Raw genomic sequence first — 26435 nt, 5'->3', positions numbered from 1 at the left:
CTGTTCAAATCCTATTAATCTGAGGAAAGACATCAATGTGAAAAATCTGTGATCTTAAACAATTCAAACACATGTTTTTAACACTTGGTGCTCTCATCTCTCTTTCTCCATCAGCCTCTGCCTTTTCTTTTATAATCCACGCATCTTTCTTCTACATCACAACTAAAACCCGGCAGCCAATCCATCATGTAAGCACACCAACAGACGGTACTCAAACTCCCTGTGAATTGATAACACCCCATTAAACAGCCCACCCTCTGACAACTCTGTAAGAGTAAATTCACTCAGCCAGAAACCAGCTGCACAGAACGAGAGGAAAAATCAATATTCATTTACTGTCAACTTGTCCCCCTCACCACAACTCCAGTGTCTGGCAGATTTATAAGATGAAATTGTTTCAAGAGATTCACTGTTTCATCTTTAGAGTGGCATTATGGCTTCTAATAGCAGTGAACAAGAAGGGGAAAAAGATAAACTGAAAGACAGACTTTTGTTCTGGCAGGAGACACATGTGGCTGACTGCGGCAGAGAGTGGCCTTGATGTTAGAGAGGCAGTGAATTGGCAAAAGCAAGGTCACAGGTTCAGTCTCCTGCCTCGACTGCAATGGTCCTCATTTACTGTGGGGTACCCTGAGCTTCCCAAAGACAGAAAAACAGTGTTGAGAAGCAGCTGGTCCAGCAGCCTCCAGGTTTCCAATGCCAATAATAATACCAGGCTTGAGGCTTTAAGGCTGGGCCATATTACATACCAAAATGGAGAGCAAATTTCAAATATTGACAGAATGAGACAATGACAAAATTCACATAATTTAACTCACTGATAAATTAATGCAAATACTTAAATAACACTTACCACTTTCATTATCCCATAAACAGCAAAATGCAAAATTCCAAAAGTTGGGAAAAGATAACTAATGCCTGGAGAGACATAAGATACAACTTCAGATGGAAATGATGATTGAAGGGGCTCTGTGGAGTTTTGGCTCTGTTAGCATATATGAGAGCATGCAGGTCATGCAATAAATATTTCTGTTAACCTTTATAAACACATATGCGGATATGGCACGGCATTCATGTGGATACCACTTGACATGTTCCACCCATTCAAACACTGTTGCAAACCAAGTTCCCCACCTCATGGCAACAGTACTCCCCAATGGCAGTGGTCCCCAGCAGAAGAAAGCAGCATGCCACACTACAAAACTGTTTAGAAATGGCCTGTGGAGCGTGACAAAAAGCTCAAGGTGTCGACCTGGCATCTAAATTTCCCAGGTCCCAATCTGCTCTTCGTGATGTGCCGATACCGCAGATTTACCCCTAATCCACGGTAGGGCCTACTTGGATCTAACTTGGCTCTGACCTGTCTAGGCATGTACACAGGATCTCTGGGAGTGTCCTGCGGTGTCTGGCACAAGTGCGTTGGCAGCAGCTTTTTTTTTTCTACTTTTGAGACAAAGTGACGCACATCAGCTCATGACCTTATATAAACAGACGCAAACGTTGTTAATATTTCCCCAATTTCAGAACATATTCCTGCTAGTTGTGAAAATTTCAGTTAAGAAGCTTTAATTGGTGAATTTTCAGGATAGAGTGCTGCTTTATTTCATAACAGGCATCGCCCTGGTTGCAATGATGGTGCTAAGCTAAGGAAGAACTGGAAACACTGACCAGTCAAAGCAGACTGGGCTTTTTCAGAGGACGGGGGTTAAAGAGACAGATGTAAAAACAGAGCGTTTCAGACAGAGGGTGAATGCTGGTGTTACAGCACAGACAGTATGAGGAAAACAAAGCGTTTTTTTAACATGTAAACATGCTCAAGTAAAAACCCAAAACACTATACATAGTATAAATCCGAAAATGAGGTTAATATGTCCCCTTTAATGACTTTAAGTTAAAATGCATTAAGTAGCTGTCTACATATAGCTACTAGCTAGCTAGCTAACAAGCTGCTAATGATCAAGCCTTTTATTAAAGTCAGTTTCGTGTCTTTATCACTCTTTTTTTAATCTGATTTTATGGTTGCGTACTTAATTATTTTTAATACTCTGTACTTTCATTGACCTCATTTTTAGTGTTTGTTTCATCTTGATTCTCTCATGTAAAGCACTTTGTAACTCTGTTTTGAAAAGTGTTGTATAAATATATTATTATTTATACATCAAAATGTACTGTATCTCTCCAGATTCTTAAAATTCCTACTTTTTCAGAGAGAGCCTGCGTTTAAAAAAGTTTTTCTGTCTAGTGTGATGGGCACACAACTGATTAGGTTAGAAATCAAGTCTGGTATGAGATACATGTAATACTGTAGGCTATGTGGATGTGCAAACAAGCAACGCACTTCACATGGACTCCATTATGTCTTTCTTTTTCTCACTTGGGTGAGAAAATATGCAGAAAAAAAAAAGAATGTGAATAGAAGCACACAAAGAAGAGCTGCTGTGAGGATGACTGTACTATACTGCATGAATCAATATCCTCTGTGCATTAGGACTTAGGCCTATATGAGGGGAAAATACAGCCTATAGACAAACTGAAGTCAAGAAACTGCAAATATAAGAGGTCTGTTACTGCTAGGTGCAAGGTGGATGAGTTTATGTCTTTATGTGTTCACACCCCACTCCCATCTGAATTGTGTGTGTGTGTGTGTGTGTGTGTGTGTGTGTATGTGTGTGAAGAAGTGGCTAGTGTGAGCTCCATGGGGAAGTGAGCAAGGAAGCTGGAGGTCAGGGCGTACAAGATGAATCTGCCCTGTTCAAAGGCCCTCTCTAGAGGGCAGACAGAGAAATGGAGAATTTGATCGGCACTGCGCGCATGTGTGTGTGTGTGTGTGTGTGTGTGTGTGTGTGAGCAAGCCTGAAAAGAGAGATTATGTGTTTATTTGTTTACACTGCCTCCAAGGTCCTGTGGTTTCTTTGACCATCACTCTTTTTTTTTTGGTTAAACTTTCTTACTCTCTCTGCTTAACTTGTACTTTTGCCTTCTACTTACCCTCCCTGTGTCTAACCGCCTTAAAATCTTTTTCTTGGCTTTTAACAACAACCACCATGATAGGTCAAACCCCTAAGCTACTCTTGAACCTCCAGCAGATGCCTTGGGCGATCTGTACCACACTAGATTTTACAAAATCTCACCCAAACCTATCCACTTCCAAATGTCATTGCCACAGTCCTAAAAAGCACTGTTTGAAATGAACTTTTGAAGGAAAACGTCCCAATTCCCAATGACTTTTGCATGCATTGTTAACTACTAAAGGGAAAATGTCTCAAAAAAGAAAAGACAGATGTCAATTTAAAGTTCTGTAGAGGCCTCTCAAAACATCCCACACTGCTCATTTATTTAAGGGCAGATGCACGGTGAGGCAGCGTGCGGTTATCTGATGAGCAGGGAAATCCATTGTATCTTGAGCAGTTCAAATGGCGCTGAATGAGTGTGCATGTAATGGGATTTCCAGTCAGACAATCAATATGCAAGCTGCCCTGCAATGAGATCAGTGTCTATGAGTACATCAACACAAGTCAATAATATAGTATGGATTTTAGCCTTATCAAACTATAATTCTGTTTACTGCAGCCATCTGTCTGTACACGCTCAATTTATCACTGCACTTCTTCTCACTGCTCTTTTTCACCGATTCACCGACTGCTTATAGGTGTTGAGTTTCTTTCCAGCTCAAACACTGTTCAGGAATACAAACCACCCTTCAACTGCAGTCTTCCCACAGAGACTTTCATACCAAAAATTTAAGTACATGTATCCCCAATGGTTTCCTGAACCTGTGTCATCCGTTTAACTCATAGGGCAGTAAAGCTCTCCATGGAAACCTAATATAATACTCCAAGGCCAAAATCTGCCCAATATATCAGCATAGTCCACATCTTTTCTGTACCTTCCACTCTATTGTTCGTTTTCTCAAGGTAGCTGTGCTTAGTGTCATTTTCTATCTTCTTCTCTCTCCATTGGTCTTGTTATGTATCTAATAGTGTCCTTCTTTAACACACTGCTCCTCTTCCTCTTGTAAATAGAGTCTCTCAGCTTCGCTCCTACAAAGATGTTGCTGTGAGCAGACCTTTATCCTGATATGTACACACCCAACACAACATTTTTAACAGTAGTATACAAACAGGCAGGGAAGTTACGGTGAACTTCTGCACTGCAGATGTGTGGTTTCAAAATAGGTACTTCACAAAGTACTTTTAATTCTGTGTGTGTGTTTTCCCTATATAACTCACATCAGCATGCGTCTTGGATCACTGAACTTTGTTTTTGTTGAGTTCAGGTGTGTATTCACATCCTAGGGCATGTGGAATTTCGGATCGTCCAGAGCAGCTATGGAGGTGTTCAGAGATGCATTTGGCCACAATGTTAAAATATAAATGCACGGAGTGTCTGGTCCACAAACAGCAACTGCAGAGATCAATTATCAATGGACGGTTAAGATTTGAAGGATGTACAGTATCTCACATAAGTGAGTACACCCCTCCCATTTTTGCAAATACTTCATTTTATCTTTTCATGGGACAACACTATAGAAATGACACTTTGATATAACTTAAAGTAGTCAGTGTACAGCTTGTATAGTAGTATAGATTTACCTTCCTCTGAAAATTACTCAAAACAGCTGGCAACATAAGTGAGTACACCCCACAGTGAACATGTCCAAATTGTGCCTAAAGTGTCAGTATTTTGTGTGCCAAACATTATTATCTAGCACTGCCTTAACCCTTTTGGGCATGGAATTCACCAGAGCCCACAAGTTGCTTCAGGAATCCTCTCCCACTCCTCCATGATGACATCATGGAGCAGATGGATGTGAAGACACCTTGCACTACCCCATCTTCAGCTTGAGGATGGCCCACAGGTGCACAGGTGAGTTTGGGGCTGGATACATACCTGGCCAGTCCATCACCTTCACCTTCAGCTTCCTCAGCAAGGCAGTTGTCATCTACTAGGTGTGTTTTGGGTCATTATCATGTTGGAAAACTGCATTGCGGCTCAGTTTCCAAAGAGGGGCGATCATGCTCTGCTTGGAATTCATGTTTCCCTAAATGAACCGAGCTCCCCAGAGCCGGCAGCACTCATGCAGCCCCAAACCATGATGCTGCCACCACTATACTTGACTGTAAGCAAGGGACAGTTGTCTTGGTGCTCTTTCAGCATGTGTGGCACCTTGGTGAAGAGCACCAATACAACTGTCCCTTGCTTACAGTGCATGTTCTCCCCGTCTTCCGGTGATTATTTTGAGGCGTACTCTATATTTATATTGCACAGGTGTACCTAATAAAGTGGCCAGTACGCCCCACATTTACACCACCGGCTCTGGGTCTCCCCGCAGCCCCTGGTTGCTCGGCAACCTCAACCTCTCTTCTTGCTCTCTCTTCTTCCAAAACCTGTAACTCTTCCTCTGTATATTCTGGCTTCTTCTCAACAAACTTGTTGTTTTGATGACGGGAGTAACTGCCCTAAACATACGCTGTTTGAAATCACTCCACCCAGCAAGTACTGTATGTCTGGAATGTAGTTCCGGCTCTGCATTTGACTTTAAAACAACTCTGTCTTGTAATATTATATTATTATTTCATAGCGTGGTGAATGAGCGTTTTGGAGTCATTTGATGGTGTATTTGATTAGTTTTGAGGGAGAGAGGGACCTGTACCGTTCACCTCCAGGCAGCTCTGCCCCACCGATCTCAGAACAGCACGCACTGACAATTAAAGGTAATGTACCTACTCATATGACTATAGGGATTACGGCAATAGGCGAATTGGCCAAAATGTCGAACTATCCCTTTAAGGCAGTGCTGGATAATAATGGTTGGCACACAAAATATTGACACTTTAGGCACAATTTGGACATGTTCACTGTGGGGGGTACTCACTTATGTTGCCAGCTGTTCTGAGTAATTTTCAGAGGAAGGTAAATCTATACTACTATACAAGCTGTACACTGACTACTTTAAGTTATATCAAAGTGTCATTTCTATAGTGTTGTCCCATGAAAAGATAAAATGAAGTATTTGCAAAAATGGGAGGGGTGTACTCACTTATGTGAGATACTGTACTTTAAGTAGTACAAAACAAAGAATTATTAGTGAAATGTATAATGCGGTTGGGGTGCTTGACAAGCTACAGAGAATATCACACTCTGGAGTTTTTTTAGCTTCTTCCAGCTCACTGTTTTGGTTTAATGGCCCTCAACTTAACTGTTTGGTTCACACTCGTTCTTATCTGTATAGTTCCTAGCGACAGCAGGTAGCTGTTTTCAGAAAAACACAACTCTGATATACCCATCCTACTGCATGCTACCTGTAAAGTAACACACAACAAAGCAAGCAACTAGCTTGTTCAGAAAGTGAAACATTTAGCAGCTAAAATGCCATATATTTTCCTCATGAGTTGGTGGAGACCAAAACGAGAGCTAAAACGAGAGTGGAAAAAAAGACAACCCCAAATTAATACTAATTTTGCATCTTTTGGATGTGGATATAGACAACTGTTTACAAAAGTATATTAATAGGCCAATGTTGTGTTTATAGTAGAGTGAGGATACCCAACCCGAGCCTGATGGGAACCAATGAGTTGGGCTGGGTTTGGTCAAATATTTACAAATTATGTTTGGGATTGGGTTGGGTTAGGCGTAAAAATGACTGACCTACTGTTTGCACTGGGGTACGTCTTGTTCAGTGCTAGGGTTTGTTATCTATGTGACAACACATGAATACATTTTTCAGGAAAATACTCAAGTAGCTAGCTAACAATGTTGAACATCAGACAAAATTTTTCATGACCTAACAGTGTACTTGCTCAGGGGCACTGGCCATGTCAGCTAGCAGCTGCAGCAGCAAACAAAACTTTAGCGTTGCTGGAAGAACCACTAAACTAAGGAGGACACCATTTCAGCCATCCACTGTGGATGGCAAACAGTTCAGTAAACAGCAATTACAGTTCAGGAAGAGTTAATGGAGATGCAGACCTGATATACGCCAACAGTGGGACTAAAAAGTTATTATTTATAACTACAGATGACATTGTGTAATGCATACTAAACTGTTAAAATGATTTAACTACATTAGCCAAGTTAAAACAATGCCTTTTGACGGTTATTTACAGGAAAATTGTAACCATGGTAACAACAATAGCCTGCCAGAGACAAACTCAGTGCTTCAGTGCATTAACTGCATTGGGCTCAGGTCGGGTTCTGACATACAAAACATAAGGCATGTTGGGTTTACTACTCTTTAGGGCCAGATCAGGTTTGGACAGAAATATGTGGCCGGAGCAGCTTGTTGAGCTTCCATCAACTGGCCAGTATAACAAAAGAAAAAGTATTCAGCCCATGTGGCATTCAGCTTTTTAACAGAATAAGGTTAAAGGAAACCTATTATGTTTTTTCTTTCTATCACACATACAATATTACAGAGTTGGATATTCATATTAAACGTGGCCAATGTTTCAAATGATGAAGTGAACATATTTAAAAGTAATCCCTCTGAGCAAAAACCTCAGGCTTCAGACCGTGTGAATACTGTTTCCAACAGTTTTTTCTACTTTCAAAACAAGATGTCTTAAGTTGGTGACCAGTGTCTTCAAATGGTCATCTGCTTCAGGCAAAGTGTTTACATTATTTAGCCTATACTGCTACATGTAGCTACATGCTAGCATCAGGGAAAAATGTAATCCCGGTTGATGCTAATTTTCCCGGATTTCAGATCAAACCTGTCTAGTTGTGAAGACTTTGGTTAAGTAGATTTTACTGGTGAGCTTTCACAGTAGAAAGTGCCGATATTCTCCGTCAAAGCCATTTCCTGGATACAGTGAAGGTGCAGAATCACCAAAATACGGAACACCTGCAACTCTGATGAATCTGTGCAGAGTGGGCGTTTTCAGGAGGGGAATTAAAAAAGACAGGCAATAAAATGGAGCGTCTCAGGAAGACCGTTGAATACTGATGATGACGCACAGACAGTGTGAGGAAAAAGAAACCCCAAAATACAAATATGGACCTGAAAATGAGCGTAATAGGTCCCTTTTAAAGGAAGATATAAACTGTCAGAGGTGTAAGGTTTCAATGTTAGAAAAACTGGGTTGATGCATGAAGGTGTCTTAACAAGCTACTTTAATTATGAGAAGGCTAGTTAGATCTCAAACTTGTTATTGTAATGTCTGGTTACCGGCAATTAATCATACTGTGAAGATCAGGTTCACCTTCCATTCAAAGCAATGATTAACCTCTAAAGACTTGGAGGAGATGGACATTTCAAACATATTTTTTCTCTGTCATAGTGCAATAAAGATCCAGCAACTGTCTGAATTACATTCAGGTGAAATAACTGGTCAACAAAAGCCAATGATATAAATACAAGGGAACACCAGGATGAACTGCAACACACAATGTGCAGACAGAAGCATCGACCCATTGACTCTGGGCAGTTGGGGACTGAGCAGAGGTTTCCATCCATAACAAAGAATCCAAACACCTGAGGCCTGAAATCATCCAAAATACCATCAGCAATCATATTTTCTGCCCTGTCCAACACTTTCTCCATGGTGCTTAAAGCAATTCTACATCACAGGTCTGTGTTGGGAGAAAAAAGAGAAAGAAAATACCATGTCTTATTTTTCTGCTCATGGGAAATTAGGTTAGGGGTGATGATAAACATTTTCAGATGTCGGCTGGACACACACTGATTTAAACAAAAATAAAACTTTCAAAAGTTCTCAGTATGAATGGAGAGGGAGTTCTCCATTTTCAGAACATAAGCTTTCATAATCAAGACAACATGTGAGCCGCTGTTGGTCAAGTTCCAATCCGAAGCCGTAATGATGGTACTCACAGGGGACAAAAGCAGCACAGGAACACTGGGAAATCATTTCATTATAATCTAAATGCATTTTAAATCATGTTGTGCATATTTTTGCCTTGCGGAAACTCAACCATCAAGAAAAATTTGTGGGGCTCTTCTCTCAGTGATGGACTGAGTTTGTGTCCAAAAATCATCATCAAACTCCCTGTGAGAAATGTGTTTTTTTTAATGACTGAATGAAAGAACTATTCTGCAGTTTGATATTAAAATATTAAGATGGCAGGGGGAAGTCAACATGGAGAGTTAATTATTGCGAGTGTTGACTAATTATGTAGCATAACTTGGTGTGTAACAACATTGTTCAAATTGGTTTAGTTTACTTCAACGTTTACCCTTGTCACTGATGTAAGTTGGCTGGTGTTCTGCCTTTGACTTACTCTGAGAGACTTATGAGGTGAAAAATCAATCCATGGATCCATCCGTTGCCTACCTGCTTATCTTCATTAGGACTGCAGGTATCCTGAGCCTATCCGACCGCTCCTTAGCTGTGGTTACATGGGCAATATTTCTTCAATCAGATTAAAAACATTCTGATTAGAGATTCCAACTTAACTGTTTAAATGGACACTAAATAAAGTGATCCGATAAGATGTGAGTTAACAGACTCCAAACTATTTAATCAGAACATAACTTTTGGGACTAATTCAAAGTGTCTGGGCCCACTGTGAAGTGTCTAATTTGCCATAGGCATGACAGAAGTTACTTTTTTCCAACATTATTGAGAATATTCAGTTCACTCAATACATAATATGTAGAAGAAGCAAAAGTGGTTTCACCTGTTAACACAGTTTAGTAGGAAGTTGCATAAATGTAACCTAGGTTATTTTCTGTAGCCATGAATTACAGATGTCCCCCAAACACCTCACATGCTGACCATCGGTAGTCATTACAATTTACCAATGTTCCCTAAACATCCCGTTTGCAGGCTACTGCGGTAGCAATAGACAATTGTCCTGTCCAGTAACTTGAAATTGCAGCCTGTAATAATAAATACAAAGCCTCTGTTTCACAATCGAAGAAGAAAACATTCATTAATCAAAGCACTTACACAAGAATGTGGCAGGAACAGAGAATCATCGAAACAGCTGCTGCGTCATGTCATGTGTGCCACACACACCAGCTACATCACCTACTATTACCCTAATGTCGGGCAAACATGCGCTAAAGAATGTATTTACTCCTACCAGAGAGAAACAATTGGATAAATGGGTATTATTGTTATTAGGCAGTTCTATTTTATTGTTGAATGGATTATCAAAGGTTTACAGGTCTGATTGAATTTTTTTTATGATCAGTTCAGATCGGGCCAGTCTCTTCCGACTGAGGTAGTTACATGAGGCATTTCTATTCTGAACAGGCTATTATTCAGATTATTAGGAGAACATTAGGGTCGATGTAAATGCACCTATTGAGTAATAGGCAGGATGGAACAATGGATGCAAGAGAACTGGATATAGTTCCAAGATGGCATTCTGATTAATCAAATTCAAGATTCTCACCCAATGTGTTACCTGAAAAAGTGCTTCAGGCATCTGTGTTTGTGTACATTTTCAAGCCTTTTGCTAGGTAAGTTGGCTGGTGCTTCTTGCTGTGGTGTGGCTCTTCATGACTTTCTACAAATGTCAGTGTTTTTGAAATGTATGGTAAATAGTGTTTTATTATTAAAAGGATGAAAAAAATCTTTGAGGAAATAAAGAAATGCTCCCTTTCATCTCAGCTAGCTGCAGGGGTGTTCCCTGTCTGTGTTTGATTGACTCAGGTTGATTTCAAAATGCATACTGCTCAGGAATCACTGCACAGCCCAGTCCCATTCCTGGGGGCTTGGGTACAATCTGGACAGCTCTACCAGAGGGCTAACACACCTCAACAGAAAACCACAATAATGTGAACAGGCAATACAGAGTCTTCATTCCAACAGTAAACTGATGTATGCATGTATGATGTTGTTAGTCATTTTTTACAAGTACATTTTCAAGTATTTACATCCAGGTGTGATACTGAATCAGTCAGATATTCTGTATTGGTCTTATCGTTTTTTGTGTGTGTTTAAGTGCTTGCAATCTCCAACATGTGTTTACATAAAGTTGAAAGACGCTGGGTCTGTTTGTGTGAAGAGGAGATAAGGAAAAGGGTCAGAACACGCATTTTCCTAAACGCCTCACAGACTGTATTGACTGAATGCATACATGAACTACTTCACCTTCCTTTCACAGAAAAAAAGCAGCCCTCTCTATCAGACTAATTATCTTTGACTTACATTGCTTGGGTGGATCATAATGTACTCATGTCTTCCTCAGCAGTACATCCAGTTCCACACGACTTAAGTAGGTATTAATGTACTTTCAGCTGGAGAGATTTGGATATTCTGCGGAATATGAAGACAGATCTGGTGGAAGACTCAATAAGGGGCTGTCTATGCTGTGTTTAGTCAAGATTAAAATGGGTTTGGGCCCTGAGCTTGCTGCTGTGCTGTCAGACCACTGCCGTTTGGAGCACTTACACAGCAAAGATTGACTTTACTCTAATCATTTAAGTGAAATTGACTGTGTTTTGCTTTTGGGCATTGTACACTGATTGTCTGAATTTTTTTTGTGTTCATCTTGATGCTGCTGTTTTAGGCAGATCTTTTTAATGAAAAAAAAAAATAAGACTGTGAATTGAAATGGGAGCAGGCCCAATAATCATTCTAAAATGTTTCACTTGCACTTAAGACAAACTACCATCATATGCAAACTAAAATTTTGATGCACTTCTTTATTTATAAGACATGCTGGCATTTATAGACCATTTCAGTCTTGTGGGTGTTATGATTACAAATCACTCCCACGTCTTTGTGAGAGACTTATGAGAGTTACTGAGAGTAGGTGTTTCTGTGATGATCTGGAGAATTCAAGGATGAGGCCGATCACGGAGTACTTTCTTAATGCATGTTTTATTATGAGCTCGGATCAACAATGGCTACATGCAGAAGCTATGTGATGATCTGAACAGAGAGAGACACAACTTATATAGGATGGTGACATGTATGGCTATTACCTAAAATGGTGCTTTGCCAAATTTAACTTGGCCTTTGGCCAACTAAAATTAGTCTAACTTGTCCATTCCTCAATGAGCCTAGCACTTCTGACGCCATGACAGCTGTCATAGCGGAACATGATCCTCAGGGGGTCTTGACCTAGTATCCATTGGTCAGTGGAGATGTAAAAATACATACTAACAGTTACTCTATATGCCATTAATAATATCAGGTCTTCAACAAAATATTCTAATTTCAGGTGGTTCGAAGAAACTTCAACAGCTTTATCTGTGAACCAAATATGTGTAGGGTTGGAACTCAAAAGCATTTAATCAAGTGTAAAGCCTAAAATAAAATTCATATGGTATCAATGAAAGACTCTGACTACTGAGATCGACATGAGGGAATAAGCAAAAATCCTCTCACTGAAGAAGAATCGGCACTCTATACTGCTAAACACATTAAACTCATGTTCATAGTGTGGTGTTTCTTTCTTTAACCTTTCAATCTTTGGCCAAGAACAAGCTGAAGGCATTGGTTTGCTGAAGCTTTGTTAAGTAGAGTAGGGAATATTAGAGCACATTGACTAAGTAGCCATGGTACACTTTGGTTTTTGGGCAAGTTGCTTGCGATGGTTAGCACCAACTACAGGTAAGAAACTCAATGTGCTTTGCACATTGCCCTTTTAAAATAAAAAGATCTGTTAGTTTTGAAGCTTAGTGAATCCAAACCAAAAAATGGAACCAGCTATCATAATCAACTAGGGCTGTACCAGACTGACAGTTATGTTAGTCGGATTGGATTTAGTTGTTCAATACAAATATTGGATTATTTGTTCCTTTTTTTCATATAGAGTTTGTGCAGGATTTGGCAGGACGTTCAGGGTTACAGCAACATTTACACAATATAGTAAACAAGCAATATTAGCTCTCACGGCTAATGTGTGCTAACTCCCCTAACAATGAATCAGAAATGGGCAATGACATGGTTTGCCAACCGTAGATATCAAACAAAAGCCAGAGACTATATGGTATTAGGTTGCTGTGAGCTGTATATTTACACAAATGTCCCTAAAGTAAACTGCACATTGACTAATGAAACAAAACTAAACAAATAAATAAATTAATTAATTAATCAAGACTGCTCGACTTGAAGAATCTAAGTCAACTAAGGGGTTTTTGACTGAAGATTTGAGTCTTCAGCTTCCACTGGGCAGCCCTTGAACCAACCCATGTCACAGGTGGAAAGGAAGAAATAAGTGATGATGTTTCTCATACGTCTTTAAGTCAACTTGCTATTTTTGAATTCTGCGACTCTCCACTTTTACTTTATGTAAATAAAACTTAGTTTGAATCTCTCTCATGTGCTTTACTGTTTGTTCAGTCTTCCTCCAAACTCTCAACAATGCACAAAGATAACCTTGGAAACATCTTCACCTTGAAGGACTTTGGTGTGATAGAATCAATGCAGCAATCATTGAACTGACTGCTCAGCTCATCTGGGGGAGGGGATTTTATGGATGTATTCAGTATGTGAGTCACTGACCAACATCTGTGTCCTTAATCTGATATCCCTCTTTAACCCTTTTAAACCTGAGCAAATTGGCTTGATTTCTTTCAAAAACATGGGAAGAAGGCAATGAGCAATGAAAGAAGAAATGACTCAAAAAATTGCAAAAATTACTAAAAGAGAATATCAAAAACAAGAAAATCAGTTGTAAAAAAAGAAAGTTTAAAGCAAACAAACAAGAAAATAACCTGGACAAAGTGCTTAAAAATCACAATAATTCTGCACCATTATTTCAAATAGGTAATAATAATAATAATAATAATAATAATAATAATCTATCTTTTTTTGTTTTTTCCCTAGTTTTTGTTTTTTTAAGTAATTTCCTAAAACTATTATTTTTGCACTTTGTGGGATATTTCTTACCAAGTTGCTCAAGGTTAAAAAATTTAAATACTTGCCAAAGGCGTTTGAAAGCAGCACAGGAAAAGTGATGTCGCTCCAGGTTTCAAAGGGTTAATCTACGTGCTCTAAGTCTGTATGTCTGCTTAAGGCCCCACAGAAACACCATAGTGGTAATTTTGTATGTTAAAGACAGTAGACAATGTTTAATTTTTTCAACAGGGGGATGACCCTACCTACTCTCACCCCCTTACTGGTTTTGAACTGCCTGTGGCAAGGATAAACATGTAAGAGCCTGTCCATTCTTGATTATACACTGTTTTCGTAGTCTGCTTACATGTGAAATTTCTCAGACTGTTGTCTCTCATCTTGTCTCTTTCCTGTGTGTGTATCTCATTTACTTGAGTCAAAATGGTTATTGAAATGCAAAGAATCAATTGGCTGAGTTGCATCATGTGAGGTGATTTACAATGCATGCCACTGGCCTGTGAGTTTCCTTGGCTCCGATACTGCATTGGTTAAAATAGAAACGTCCTGTCAATTTAATAATTCTCAATAGTTCACCAGTTATAGGTCTGGGTCCAGATAGGGTGGCATCTGGGTCTGGACCCACACCACTGTCTGCCTATTAATGACCTTAGGGGAATGGAGAGGGATGGCAGGTTTAAAAGGGTGATGCAATTTGGTCATTTTACTAACAAGGGGGATGTCATCCCACCTAACATCACCCACTGGTTATAGATCATCACAAATTAAATGACCCCAAAGGTTAATATATAATCTGTAGATTTTCTGGTGTCTTAATATCAGCAACTGAACCACTAGTTCACTTCACATCTACAATCATAAAAAGGTGAACTTACTATATTCAGAGCAAATCTGCTGCCCGTCTCTGGGATGACAGGCTGACTATTGCTATGGTGATTAATTGGGAAATGTACATGATGTACCAAGACAGAATGTTCCAGTGCTTGCATGAAATGACCTGAATGATCATTACCAGTTTAATGCAAGAAATGACATGATTCATGTTATTATTCTCACCATGCTTTTCCATGTTTGCATGTTTGTTTATGCTTGGTGCTTCAGGATTTTTCTTTCCCAGAGATTTGCAAGAGACAACTCTTAAATGTCAGATGGTTCTCCAAAGTGCAACAATAAGCAGTGTTGGGGAAATTACATTTTAAACTGCAGTTTACCAAACTACCAGCTACGCAATTAAAAGTAGTTAAACTATACATCTCTCAAATAATAATTAGCCTGTCAAAATAAAACTTCTTTCAAAAAGTAGTTCTCCTAAATCCAAACTACATCGGGGGAAATAATCACAATAGTCCTGTGTCTCATATTGTTAAATTGAGGCACAGCTGAACTGAAACTGAGTGAAGTGCAGGTGTGTTTGATTTAGACACTAGGGCAGATCAATCCTCTCCTAGGCAGCCTGAGGATGTGTTTTAAGGAGAGGATAGGGAACAACTGTTGGGTGGAATTAGAAAATGCTAAACTTTGATGGAAATTCATAGTATTCGATCACAGACATCTTGGTTGCAAACCATATTTTAGTCAAATATCAATTGAATGTCCACAAATGAAAACTGTGGCCAATAAGCTGTGGCATTGTTCCTCATTGTATGGCATTAAACATCATGAGCATACTAATATGTGTTTGTATTTAACTACATAAACTACATGACCCAAATTAGTTCAGTACTGAAAAAAACTACTGAGATTTGAATGTATCTAAACTGCCATCCAACTACTGCAAATTGTAGTTAAACTAGTAAATGAAGTACATGTTGGCAACTATTCCCCAACACTGCCAGTAAGTGATAGTTTTCCTTACTCTCCGTACTGTGTGACAAAAACGTGTCAAATGAGCACATACACGCGAACATTCACTGTGATGGATTTTAAATGTGTTATCAAACTGAAATTAATGAAACCAAAGGGTACCAAGATCTTAAAAAATGTCTGGCAATATTGTAAGGCATTCAAAAATCTGCATATGATAGGTTGAAGCATGCACCACTTCTAGTTCAGTCCTTTCAAATTAAAAGCCTAAATGATAGTTTTCACAACAGCGTGGCCATGAGGATCCACGACATAAATTCTATTATCTTATCAAAATCACCTCAACTTTTGTGCAGTCTTACTTCCCTGTATCAATATTGACACAATACTTTTTTGTCATATGTCCTACAATTGTCCCTTGTTATAGTTACTCAAAAATCTAAACAAACACAACTTGTGATTGTTTTCTGTTGTCAAATCAGTTTAACTGCAAGGGTAGAATGCATCTAATTACAGCTACAACAGAGCTAGGCTAAGAAGAGCTTAACAGAAAACAGCAAAGCCCCTCTACGCTTGATGAGCAGTAATATCTGTAATGAATGCATGAAAAAAAAAATGCAAACTTTGTTTTTTAAGTTTACAATTTTTGCTCTCATTTTCATAATGCCATTTTATTACAATCATCTGTCATTTAAAAAAAAATGAAAATAGAAGATTTTATTTATAAAAATATATTTACCCTTTAATTTCAGCTTAAATTATCCTCACAGATCAGTTAAAATTAACAGTTTATCTCTCACTGAATTGAACCTTTGCTTTTGAGTGAAAAACTCACAGCATTTCTATATGTTGCTACACAGAAGATGCATCAAACCTGCACTGCACAAAGGAAAGGAGCAGGGATGGATTAAGAAGGAACGCAAGAAAAATAAATGTCTATTGACGGTTCCAAAAATTCAGGCGGGTATGTCAATGTCAAACCATCATTAATAAATTTAGTTTAGAATACGCCACAAAAATGTTAAGAGAGAGAAATGGCAGGAGAAGCACAAGAAGAGAGCGAGGAGGTGCATGTAAAACGGGGATGATATTTACACACAGCTACAAACATGCAGAAGCCAAAATAAGCAAATAGAATAAATGAATTCTCATCGTTGAGTGCCAAATCAATATTCAAGCTACATGATAAATTCAAAGGGCTAGGTTATTAATCATTGATATTGTCAAGAGATGGCCGAGTGGACTTTGACTTGGCGTGTTGCTGTGCTGACATTTCTCATCTAGAAACTTTGTTCTGAACCCACAACCCCAAAGGAGGACCCTGGGGACTGTCACCGGGTCAGCTCTGCCAGTCTACCAGTTCCATCATTGGAAGAGTAAAAGGACAACTCCAAGAGTTTCTCTTTGGATAAAACTGTTCAGACCAGAGCCATCAACTCAACTACATTAATAAAAAATAGCATAGTCAATGCATCTAATGTAATCTGCCATTAGAGATTTTATAATGGGAAAATATATTTATATATGGAAAAGCAAGAGAAATGACTGCAAACAGAAATTAAACATCTAAAGAGGTTAACTTACTTTGGATATTATTTCTATCTGTATTTTCTATTAATTCTTTTTCCTTCTTTATCTTGATTAACAAGGCAAAGAGTCGACAGCCATCATACAAAAGGCTGTCAGGCTGTACTGTGGCTTTAAGCTAAATGCGAACATCAGCATGCTCCCACAGTTAGAATGACAATGTTAACATGCTGACATTTAGCAGGTAATGTTTACCATCAGTGTTGGGTGAGTTACTCTCAAAATGTAATAAATTACATATTACTTATTACTCTCTTCATTTGAGAGTAATAAGTTACTTATTACACTACTTTTGCGTTACTTTCACCAAAATGACCTCAGGGGAGCTACTAGGTATTTTAAATGGATGAGGGTCATGTTGTTTCACAGCAGGTAATCAAAGCACAGAAGCTCCAGTTTATTACAGTTAATTTCAGATCCAGTGCTGCAGGTCTGACCCATTCATGCATTCACATACAGTGGTTAGCACTTTGTATTAAAATCCCCTGCTTATATTAATAATTGCGTGATGATATAGGACAATTAAACAGTCTAGACTATTTAAAATAAATGAATAGCCTTGGACGCAGGGAGGGTCAGGCAGAGGATCAAAGTCTGATAATTATGAGATATGGGTAAATATTTATGGGCCAATGATATGAAACACCATTAATAAATATTAAGGTTAGCACAACATGGGATGAGATCAAGTCACTATGAGGAGTGCAAATGAATACACCAGAGCTGGAAGACCCACCTACCGGTGCCCGGTGCACCAGTCAATACGGCATGACCCAGATGTGCCGATCACTGGCACTGCCTTATATGCCTATAATTTAGCTTATGACACACAACAACCCTTGGGGGATACTTTTTTTTCTGGTGGCGCACTGGTGGAAGCGGAGCAGTGTAGACCAGTGTGGATAAATGAAAAATGAAAACAATTAACAGATTACTCCATGTGGTAACGTGTTACGTAACATTGTAAATGTAATAATATTACCTGAAATCCTGTTGGTAATGCATTATATTACTTTGTTACTGCTAAAATGTAATACATTACTGTAATGCATTACTTTTGTAACGTGTTAACCCTAACACTGATTACCATGTTCACTATCTAAGCTGACCATGTCACCATATTAACATTTGCTAATTAGCATGTAAAAGTCATTAGTTTTGCAGGCATTCAGTCATGAATAAAAGTATTGGACACATTAAAATATCAACATGATGACGGCATTAGAGGAAAAGAGATTGGATCACCAGAAAATTTCTATTTCATCCTGTGGGGAACATGAAGAGCTGTACCAAAATACATGGCAATCCATCCAACAGCTGTTGAGGTATTTCAGTCTGGACCAAAATCAAAGTCAAATGGCTACGATAAGGTAATTGCCAAATTTGGCTGGATACAACCCCACTGTATATATCCTCACTTTTCAAAGTTGACCATACAAGACTGGACAATAAGATCAAAGAGAATGACCTAATATGAATTCTGTTTTAGAGTGGAGTTTGTCTTTAATCTTCACCCATCATATCATTCTTAAGAACAGTCAATTTTTCTTCAGCACTGCATCAGGAGAGTTGCTGCCCTCCTTTTGTTCTTGCTATTCAAACATTTGGAGTCTGCACAAGCAATATTGGAATAGGGCTTTAAGAAAAAAATGTCTCTCTTGCTGCTATTTAAATTTCAGAGTGAGGAACGCTTGACCGATCGAGCACGGAATGCTTTACCGATTGAAATTACTACCAAAGCCCCTGGAGCATTGATCTCAATTTCTGCAGGTTTGGGTAAACAGCACCTTATACGCCTACAAATCAAGTAATTAACACTTAAAACAGAACTGAGCCTCAGCAGGATCAAGGTCAGATGTCGCATTCAATATGAGCCCAAAGCTAAGTTTGAAGAGAGATATTGTGGAATGAAGGTGAGAAGAAGCGAAGGAGAAATGATCATTTGAGCGGTGTCTGTCTGGTCTCAGGGTGCGAAGGAGGTGCCCTCTGAATCACCAATGAGACAAGCAGACATGGCCAGCAGCAGTGTGACATTGACACCATCTCTCTCAGCACTACATATCTCCTGATTTCCCTTCTCTGGCTGTGTTGTGCGCTGCCTCCGCTTTGTAATCTTTTCAGCTCCCTCTTGTTTTCGTCTGGTATTGTGCTGTGTCCTGTTTTATTCTGTACTTCTCTGATCTGTTTTCTTCTCTGGTACTGTGCTCTGTCTCATACTGCTCTTTACTGTTCAGTTGTATTGTCCTCAATTAAACAAGGGGAACATGTCATCCTACTGACAACTCATTCTCCATGTACGGCTGCGCCCGAGGCACTTTCTCAGCAGAGGATCCTTTAGGAATAGGAACACAGAGCTAAAGGTACAGGCAGATGAATATTCAACAAGCAAAACAGACAGGCAGATGGAAAAAACGTGGATCTGAACAATAGACAACCAGACACTAGTGTGTTGCAGTCCATCCACCCACAGGCCAGAGGAAATGCTTGCACAGTACCACTGCAAAAGTTTAGCGGCTATAGTCATAACCTACAATACCTCTTGAGACTTTCTGGCCTTTTACAAAAGAATGCTTGACTATGATAAAAACCATGATCAGTTCATTACTGGCTTTAAGCTATATAAGTCATTATCAAAGAGACAATAAAAATGAAAAGTCTTTTATAGGCATCCAAACAAAGAAAGAACCAGCACTGGCAAAGTTGTCGTTTCATTAACTCTGTATATACTTTTATGTTCATGAACCCCTTCCACTGTATAAGTTGCTCCCTATAAGCTCTTGTTCAGGGGTTTTCAAAGCCTGACACTTTTGGCCCCCTATCAGACAAAATCTGCATCCACATGTCCCTTTCACCTAACGCAGCACTTTCTTTGCTCCAAGTCTTTCCTTGCACCCTTTTTTTTTAAGAGAGCTCAGGAAAATTGATCACAAGTGACTGTTCAGCCTTCATGTCAGTGAGATACCGTTCTACATTTGGGCTGTGTAAAGTATAAATGGTTCGGACATTTAAGATGCTCTCTTAACACTCATTACAACAGCCACTCAAACCCTTTGTTTTACCTTTGCTTGCTGTTTTTACAAATGTGCACAAAAAGGGATGTAGCTGTAGTGAGATGTATATAAAGATAAGGAGCCTCGGCTAGAAGGAGACCCAAACAGTAATTATTACATTCTATTCAAAATGATGTATGTTGTCAGGTCTGTGTTCATGTGAGTGTGATTACACTGTCCCTAGGGTCTTACCATACCCTGTACAACAAGCCTCTAAGGGTAAAGTAATGCAGTAATTATCAAAGAAATGTCTACCACATCATTAAAACATCTGGGAAACAATCATCATCAATATAGTGTGTGTGTGTGTGTGTGTGTGTGTGTGCGTGTGTGCATGTGCGTGCATGTGTGTGTGTTTGTGTTTGTATGAAAGATACCGTTTTTTCAGGTCTAGATTTCAGGTCTGTGCTGTACTCTTAACACGTTAGTTATTTATCAGTTCACTGAATGGCATTTTTCATGGTGAGGATCCATCTCCCTGTTAACTTCTTGGCTGACCTAACCTTTGGTAGCGGACTCACTACAATATAAGTTCGCTGTCAAGGCTAAAAGAATTCCAGAACACAACACTTGTGTTTACTTTGAGTCAGACTTAAATTTTTTTTTTAAATGTAGGAGGCTTATGATTATTTTTTAAAGAACAGATTTTCATTTCTTTCAAGATTATGCATTTTTAGCATGCAATGGATAGATCTACATTCCTGGGCTATTCACAGGATGTCTACAGGTATTGGACATTAAATTTAAGGTTTATAAGACATTTTCTGGGTAGTTTTTAACCAAATTTAAGAACGATTTTTGAACAAATATTGTTTTCTTATTCAAGCATTGCAAATAAGTATAAAAGTCAAGCTGTATATATATGGTCACTAAGCTGGACTCAGCTTATTATTTATAAAATTGAATTTATGTTTTAAAGGGACCTTGTGTAACATTCATCATCATTGGTGTACTATTACCTCCACCAATAATCTGACTTATTCTCGTAAAAGGAGAATTTCAGGGTAAGTGCGGGGAAGTCGTCTATGGGGTTTCGCCATCTTGAGAATACATCCGCCAGCAAGGGACATACAGCCCCGCCTTCGGCGTTTTCGTTGAGAGCCAGGCCAGCACTGCGTGACTGAGGAGCCGAAGGAGAGGAGCAAGAGGTGCTTCGCTACTACTCTGGCAAATTTGAAACAAAGTCCCACTCTTTGAGCATAATGCAGGATCATGCATATGCAGCATCATGGGAGACGGAATCCTCGTCGCAATGCAATCACAGGCCAGCGCCGCTGTTGGCTGTTAGCCGCGCTAACAGCGGCTAACAGCTAGCAGCGACAAGTGGCTCAACCTCACACACCTCATCCCTCTCCTCACATCAAAGCGCCACTGTTAGCGCTGGCCTGTGATTGCATTACCTTTCTCCTTCAGCAGCTCTCTCCACCTGGGAAAGGCAACCCCAATGATGACCCTCGTTTTTTTAATTCGCCAGTCATGCTGCCTTTTTGATTCCCTTTTGCGCTTTCTTGGCGACGAGGATTCTGTCTCCCGTGATGCTGCATATGCATGATCCTGCATTATGCTCAAAGAGTGGGACTTTGTTATGCTGCAGTAGTGCCGAGTTAGTAGCGGCGCTGGCCAGCATGGTGAGGAGGGGGTTTGTCAACTCGCGTCGCGTGTGTCTGTGTAGGAGCCTGAATGAATACTCCATGAAGTATCGGATGACATGGTTTCATCAGTGTTATCATAGCTTTTTGGTACACAGCGGCTACAGTTGTAGCAATACGCGTTTGAAACAGTGAGGCGCTAGAGTGCACTATCCGTTTGAATGCAATATATGATTTCAAGGATAGATGGGAGAAATTCCTACACACTGTGGCTTTAAGGACCTGCAGACACAGTGGTCTGGTGTTACTTGTTTAAATATATAAAATTGTCATATATTATGTATGTTTCTTCAGTGACCACCTAGATATTTTTTATTTATTTTGTTTTGAGGTTTTTAGGGTGGGGTTGGTGGTGTAACTGGGGCACAGTAGCAGGAATCAGGATGAAAAAATAATGGGGACACATTGTACAGCATGGCAACATACAATATATATGATGATACTGCATGTGGCTGTATTATGTTGTCTTGCTGCACCTGCAGAGTAAGTGTTTTCTAAATTTCTACAACAGGGATGGAAAGTGTTATTATGAAAATAGTCACACTGAAAACAGTCATGAGAATAGACCCCAGGCTGATAAACACCTGAATTTCCCCTTTAAGTCTTGTGACGGGGTAATTTCTGATCCTGGTTGGATTCTTCTTTCACACTGTTTCTTCAGGGGGAAAGCAAAATGCTAACACAAAATAAACACACACAAAAACAACAGAGTCCTCCTGCTGTGCAATCATCCCCTCATCACTCTATGTGTAACATGCCGCAGATGTGTAACATGCAACAGCTTACCTAGTAAGGCCATGAAGCAGATACAGATGGCAAAGAGGGAGCTGAAGCTCAGGCCCACATCTTCCCTGTAGATGGCCAGTGCTGTCTCGCAGTGGCGTCCTCTGTAACCCTCTGGACAGTGGCAGGTGAATTTGGAGGGTGACTGGGCCACACAGGTCCCCCGGTGACAAGGCCGAGTAGCACAGAGGGTATAGACACAGGACTTTCTGGTCCCGTTCACACGAATCATGTGGCCAGGAGGACATCTGCAAAAAAACAGTTAGACAGAGAGAAGAGGGAGCGGATGGAAAGAGAAAAACAAAAGAATCATAATGTTAGACCAATAATTTTTACACAGAAATAATATACATTGGATTTCAAAAACATTTAAATGTTTTTGCGGATAATACCATTTTCTTTTGCAGTGGAAATAATTTGAAACAACTTTTAGATACAGCGGAAAAGTCACTGAAATCTCTACAAAAGTCATGTTGATTTTAAATGTTACGCACACATACATCTATGCAGTATTTCACTTTAAGATTGCATAGATGTAGGTGTGCGGAAATCTTTTCTACCAGTTTGGACTTACTGATGTTTCCAGCATCTTGCCAATACTAAGCTGGGTCCAACCCTCTCTTTTCTTTGTCATGACTCCCATGTATGTATTCCACTGGCTAGCTAATTGTTGCCGCTCTGCACTGTGTTCATATAGCAGTTACCACTGATAACTTCGTCTAGACCTATGATGGCGAAACAGCATTGTCGTTGAAGGGTAGCGCACACCCTGTGATTCCCTCCAAGGTTAACAATGTTAGCCCTGTCAGCACTGTTGCCTTTGTTAGCACTGTTCATGCTGTTTGCACAGTTAGCTGCTAGCCACCAGCTCCGCCACCTCCATGTTAAGAGCTGTGTGCAAACAATCCTTGCTCAGACTCTGAGCCATAATATATGCTCTGAATGTGGCATACAGCTCATTTAACAAACTATCACTGATCTTAAAGAAAGACTAAATTCACTTGAAAGACTAAATTAAACATTATTGGAGAGCAGGCAACAAATACACGAAGCAATCTCATGATTAATGATGTTGAAATAGAGAGAGTGTCTGTAATTTCATCTCTGGGAGTAATTAAATGCTGGAAACCACATATAAATTATATCAAAGCAAAAGTTTAACAGTCAGTTGCCACATTGTGTAAAAATTAAGGATTTTCTAACTCAAGCATCATAATATACATTATACTGCTCCCTTGTAGTTCCATACATAACATTAACCAACAAACTCACTGTTTAGTAAATTTAAGTCTCTAAAATCTTGAAATTTGGTCGACTTTAAGTGTCTCAAATCATGCATCAATTTAAAAATCAGTTACTACCTGAAAGTATACAAAAGGTTGTTTGAAGTAAGAGAAAGTCAATGTGATTTTAGAAGAATCTGCATATTGATAATAATAATAATAATAATAATAATAATAATAATAATAATACTATACAGTTATATAGAACTTTCAATTCTAATTTCAACATGTAGTTCTTAGATGTGCATGACACCAGATTTGATTAGGTGAATGTGTATCCCCCTGAGGAGATAAAAAAAAACACAGCATGTAAATAAAAACAGAGGAACAAGAGAATAAGCAAAATCATATTGGACAGTAACGGCATTAGAATATAAAATGAAGATGAACATGAATATAGGATAAAGCAGTATCTAGATGAATGTTTACTACTTCCTACAGTGGAAAAAGTGAATTCCTCTCCTTGAATCATCGTCCACAGATGTACACTTCAATAGAGAATGAACTGGAGGACATGAAAATGCTGACTGTGGCTCTGGCGGTAACAAGGATGATTTTATGCAGACAGGGGCACATTTTCTGCCTCACTTCAGAAAGCACCACTATAATTAAAAGCTCATTTGGGTGTAACAGCTCAAACAAACATTTTACGAGCCCATTAATTCAGCATCCCTCTCAATGTCTATGGAGCAGCTCCAGGCTGTACATTTTGATGACATCAGAGACGAGTCTTGCCTCTGGTCTCTGGAGCTTTCTTCACGCTTATAAATATTGACTCAACTTTACTATGAAACAGCAGCATTAAATTCAAAATGGTGTCCTGCAATTTATCTCATAACTGTTCATCTTCAACTAATAAACTAATCCAGACAAGTTACTAAAGGGTTAACTTAATGTATCATCTATGAATCTCTGTCTTCTATGAATTATGTTCACATGCAACCAAACTCCTCTGGTGATATTATTGACTGGCAATATTTTAGAGATTTGGGATGCTGGATGCGGGGGTAAGCGTGCGACTCTATGCCTTGTCTCAGAGTAAACCGTTCAGGAAACTTTAATTTTTTACAGTCATGGCGAACTGAAGGTCTGCAGTTTGATATGGAGGAGTCAACAGAGAGTCATCTTCAAGTAGCCTCATGATGTCTTCTGTGCAAGCAGCAAACACAAGCAACCCAAGTTGACTGATCCAAACATTTAAGGTCCTCAAGTAATATCTCAAGTTTCCAAATACATTCTAAATATTCTAGTGTACCATGTGTGTTTCAAATAAGATCAGTAAAAAGTATCAACTCTACAGACCTTAATTTGTAGTTAAATGGTACCTTTGCTATTTTTCAAGCTAGGCCCTATTTTTCCATGTTTTTGTGTCTAAGAAACTAATGAAGAAACAGTTGGAACTGGTCCTGTCTTAAGCCAAACACGCTGCAATGTAACCACTCACATGTAACCTGGGCATTTGGATCGTACAGTTTACGTCCACTAAAATTGTTTTGCTACTGACAAGCTCAGATTGTTATTCGAACCTCACATTAGGTCAAAATATATGTTAGGAATGTCATGTTTGTTACTGTAATAATCTTGAGAAAGTAACTTCTTTTGGCTAAGAACTACCTGTTTTTGTAACACTCTCAACTTCTTTCCACACCTCATCTTGTACAGTATGCAGGTGTTAGGAGATTTAACCTGTGCCAAAGGAAGGGAACACACCTCTACTTACTATCAGCTGCATAACTTATTTTAGGGTTTTACTGATTGTTTTTCCAGCAGTCCATTAATTCCCGTGAAAGCATTCAGGCAGGAGTCTTCCAGACTTTTTTGCCACAAGGCCAGTACAAGATGGAATGGCTTGTTCAAGACAGCTAAAGTTAGTATCATCTTTAGAATCACTTTTCAGTGTTATAAATTACTCAGTTTTACAGTTTTTAAATGCCTGCTATCTTGATAATAAAAGGGGGAAAACATCCTTGCTGTTTGAAACACAAGACTTTAAAATGTAATTAACTGTGGGTGGGATTATTATGCCAAGACAAATGCTAAGCAGTCAGTATTCATGATGCCCGGTTAGAGTCTGTGTAGGTGTTGAATACAGGACGCCTGTCAGTCAACAACACAACATTGCTTCTCTTCTCTTTTCTCTCCTCTCTCTTATCATTGCCAGCCACTAGACATGACTGGAATCAGTGCTATGAGTGTCTTATCATAACCTAGATGAGCATGCATGCTCACTCAAAGTAATTAGCGAGAGGTATGGTGTTGTGGGAGTTTCTGAAGGCTGATAACTTTTGTTTTTCACCAATTTTTGGAAATATACTTGTTTTGTTAAGATCAGACTAGTTTCAAGACAAATTTATCTATTTTTATACTGTTATACAACTTGTGTTTTCTGTTGCACCTGAGAATATGCTAATATGCTTTCATTAACGGAAACTGAAGACTGGAAAATGCAAAAGAGTTGCTGATCATGCTGCAGATCGGCCAAGGTCCCTCCAAATAGTAATAATAACA

General features: G+C 39.2%; 1 protein-coding gene across 1 annotated transcript in view; it reads right to left on the bottom strand.

Annotated features, from left to right (window-relative positions):
• LOC117250859 (neural-cadherin) overlaps positions 1–26435 on the bottom strand; it is a 460454-nt gene that overhangs the window by 15652 nt on the left and 418367 nt on the right. The window contains exon 35 of the mRNA XM_033616852.2: positions 22648–22892. Coding sequence (XP_033472743.2) covers positions 22648–22892 — 245 coding nt within the window. The remainder of the gene's footprint in view (positions 1–22647; positions 22893–26435) is intronic.

Source organism: Epinephelus lanceolatus, chromosome 2 (genome assembly GCF_041903045.1).
Source record: "Epinephelus lanceolatus isolate andai-2023 chromosome 2, ASM4190304v1, whole genome shotgun sequence".
NCBI lineage: Eukaryota > Metazoa > Chordata > Actinopteri > Perciformes > Serranidae > Epinephelus > Epinephelus lanceolatus.
The sequence above is the reverse complement of the archived record's forward strand: the minus strand, read 5'-3'. Positions and strand labels throughout refer to the sequence as shown.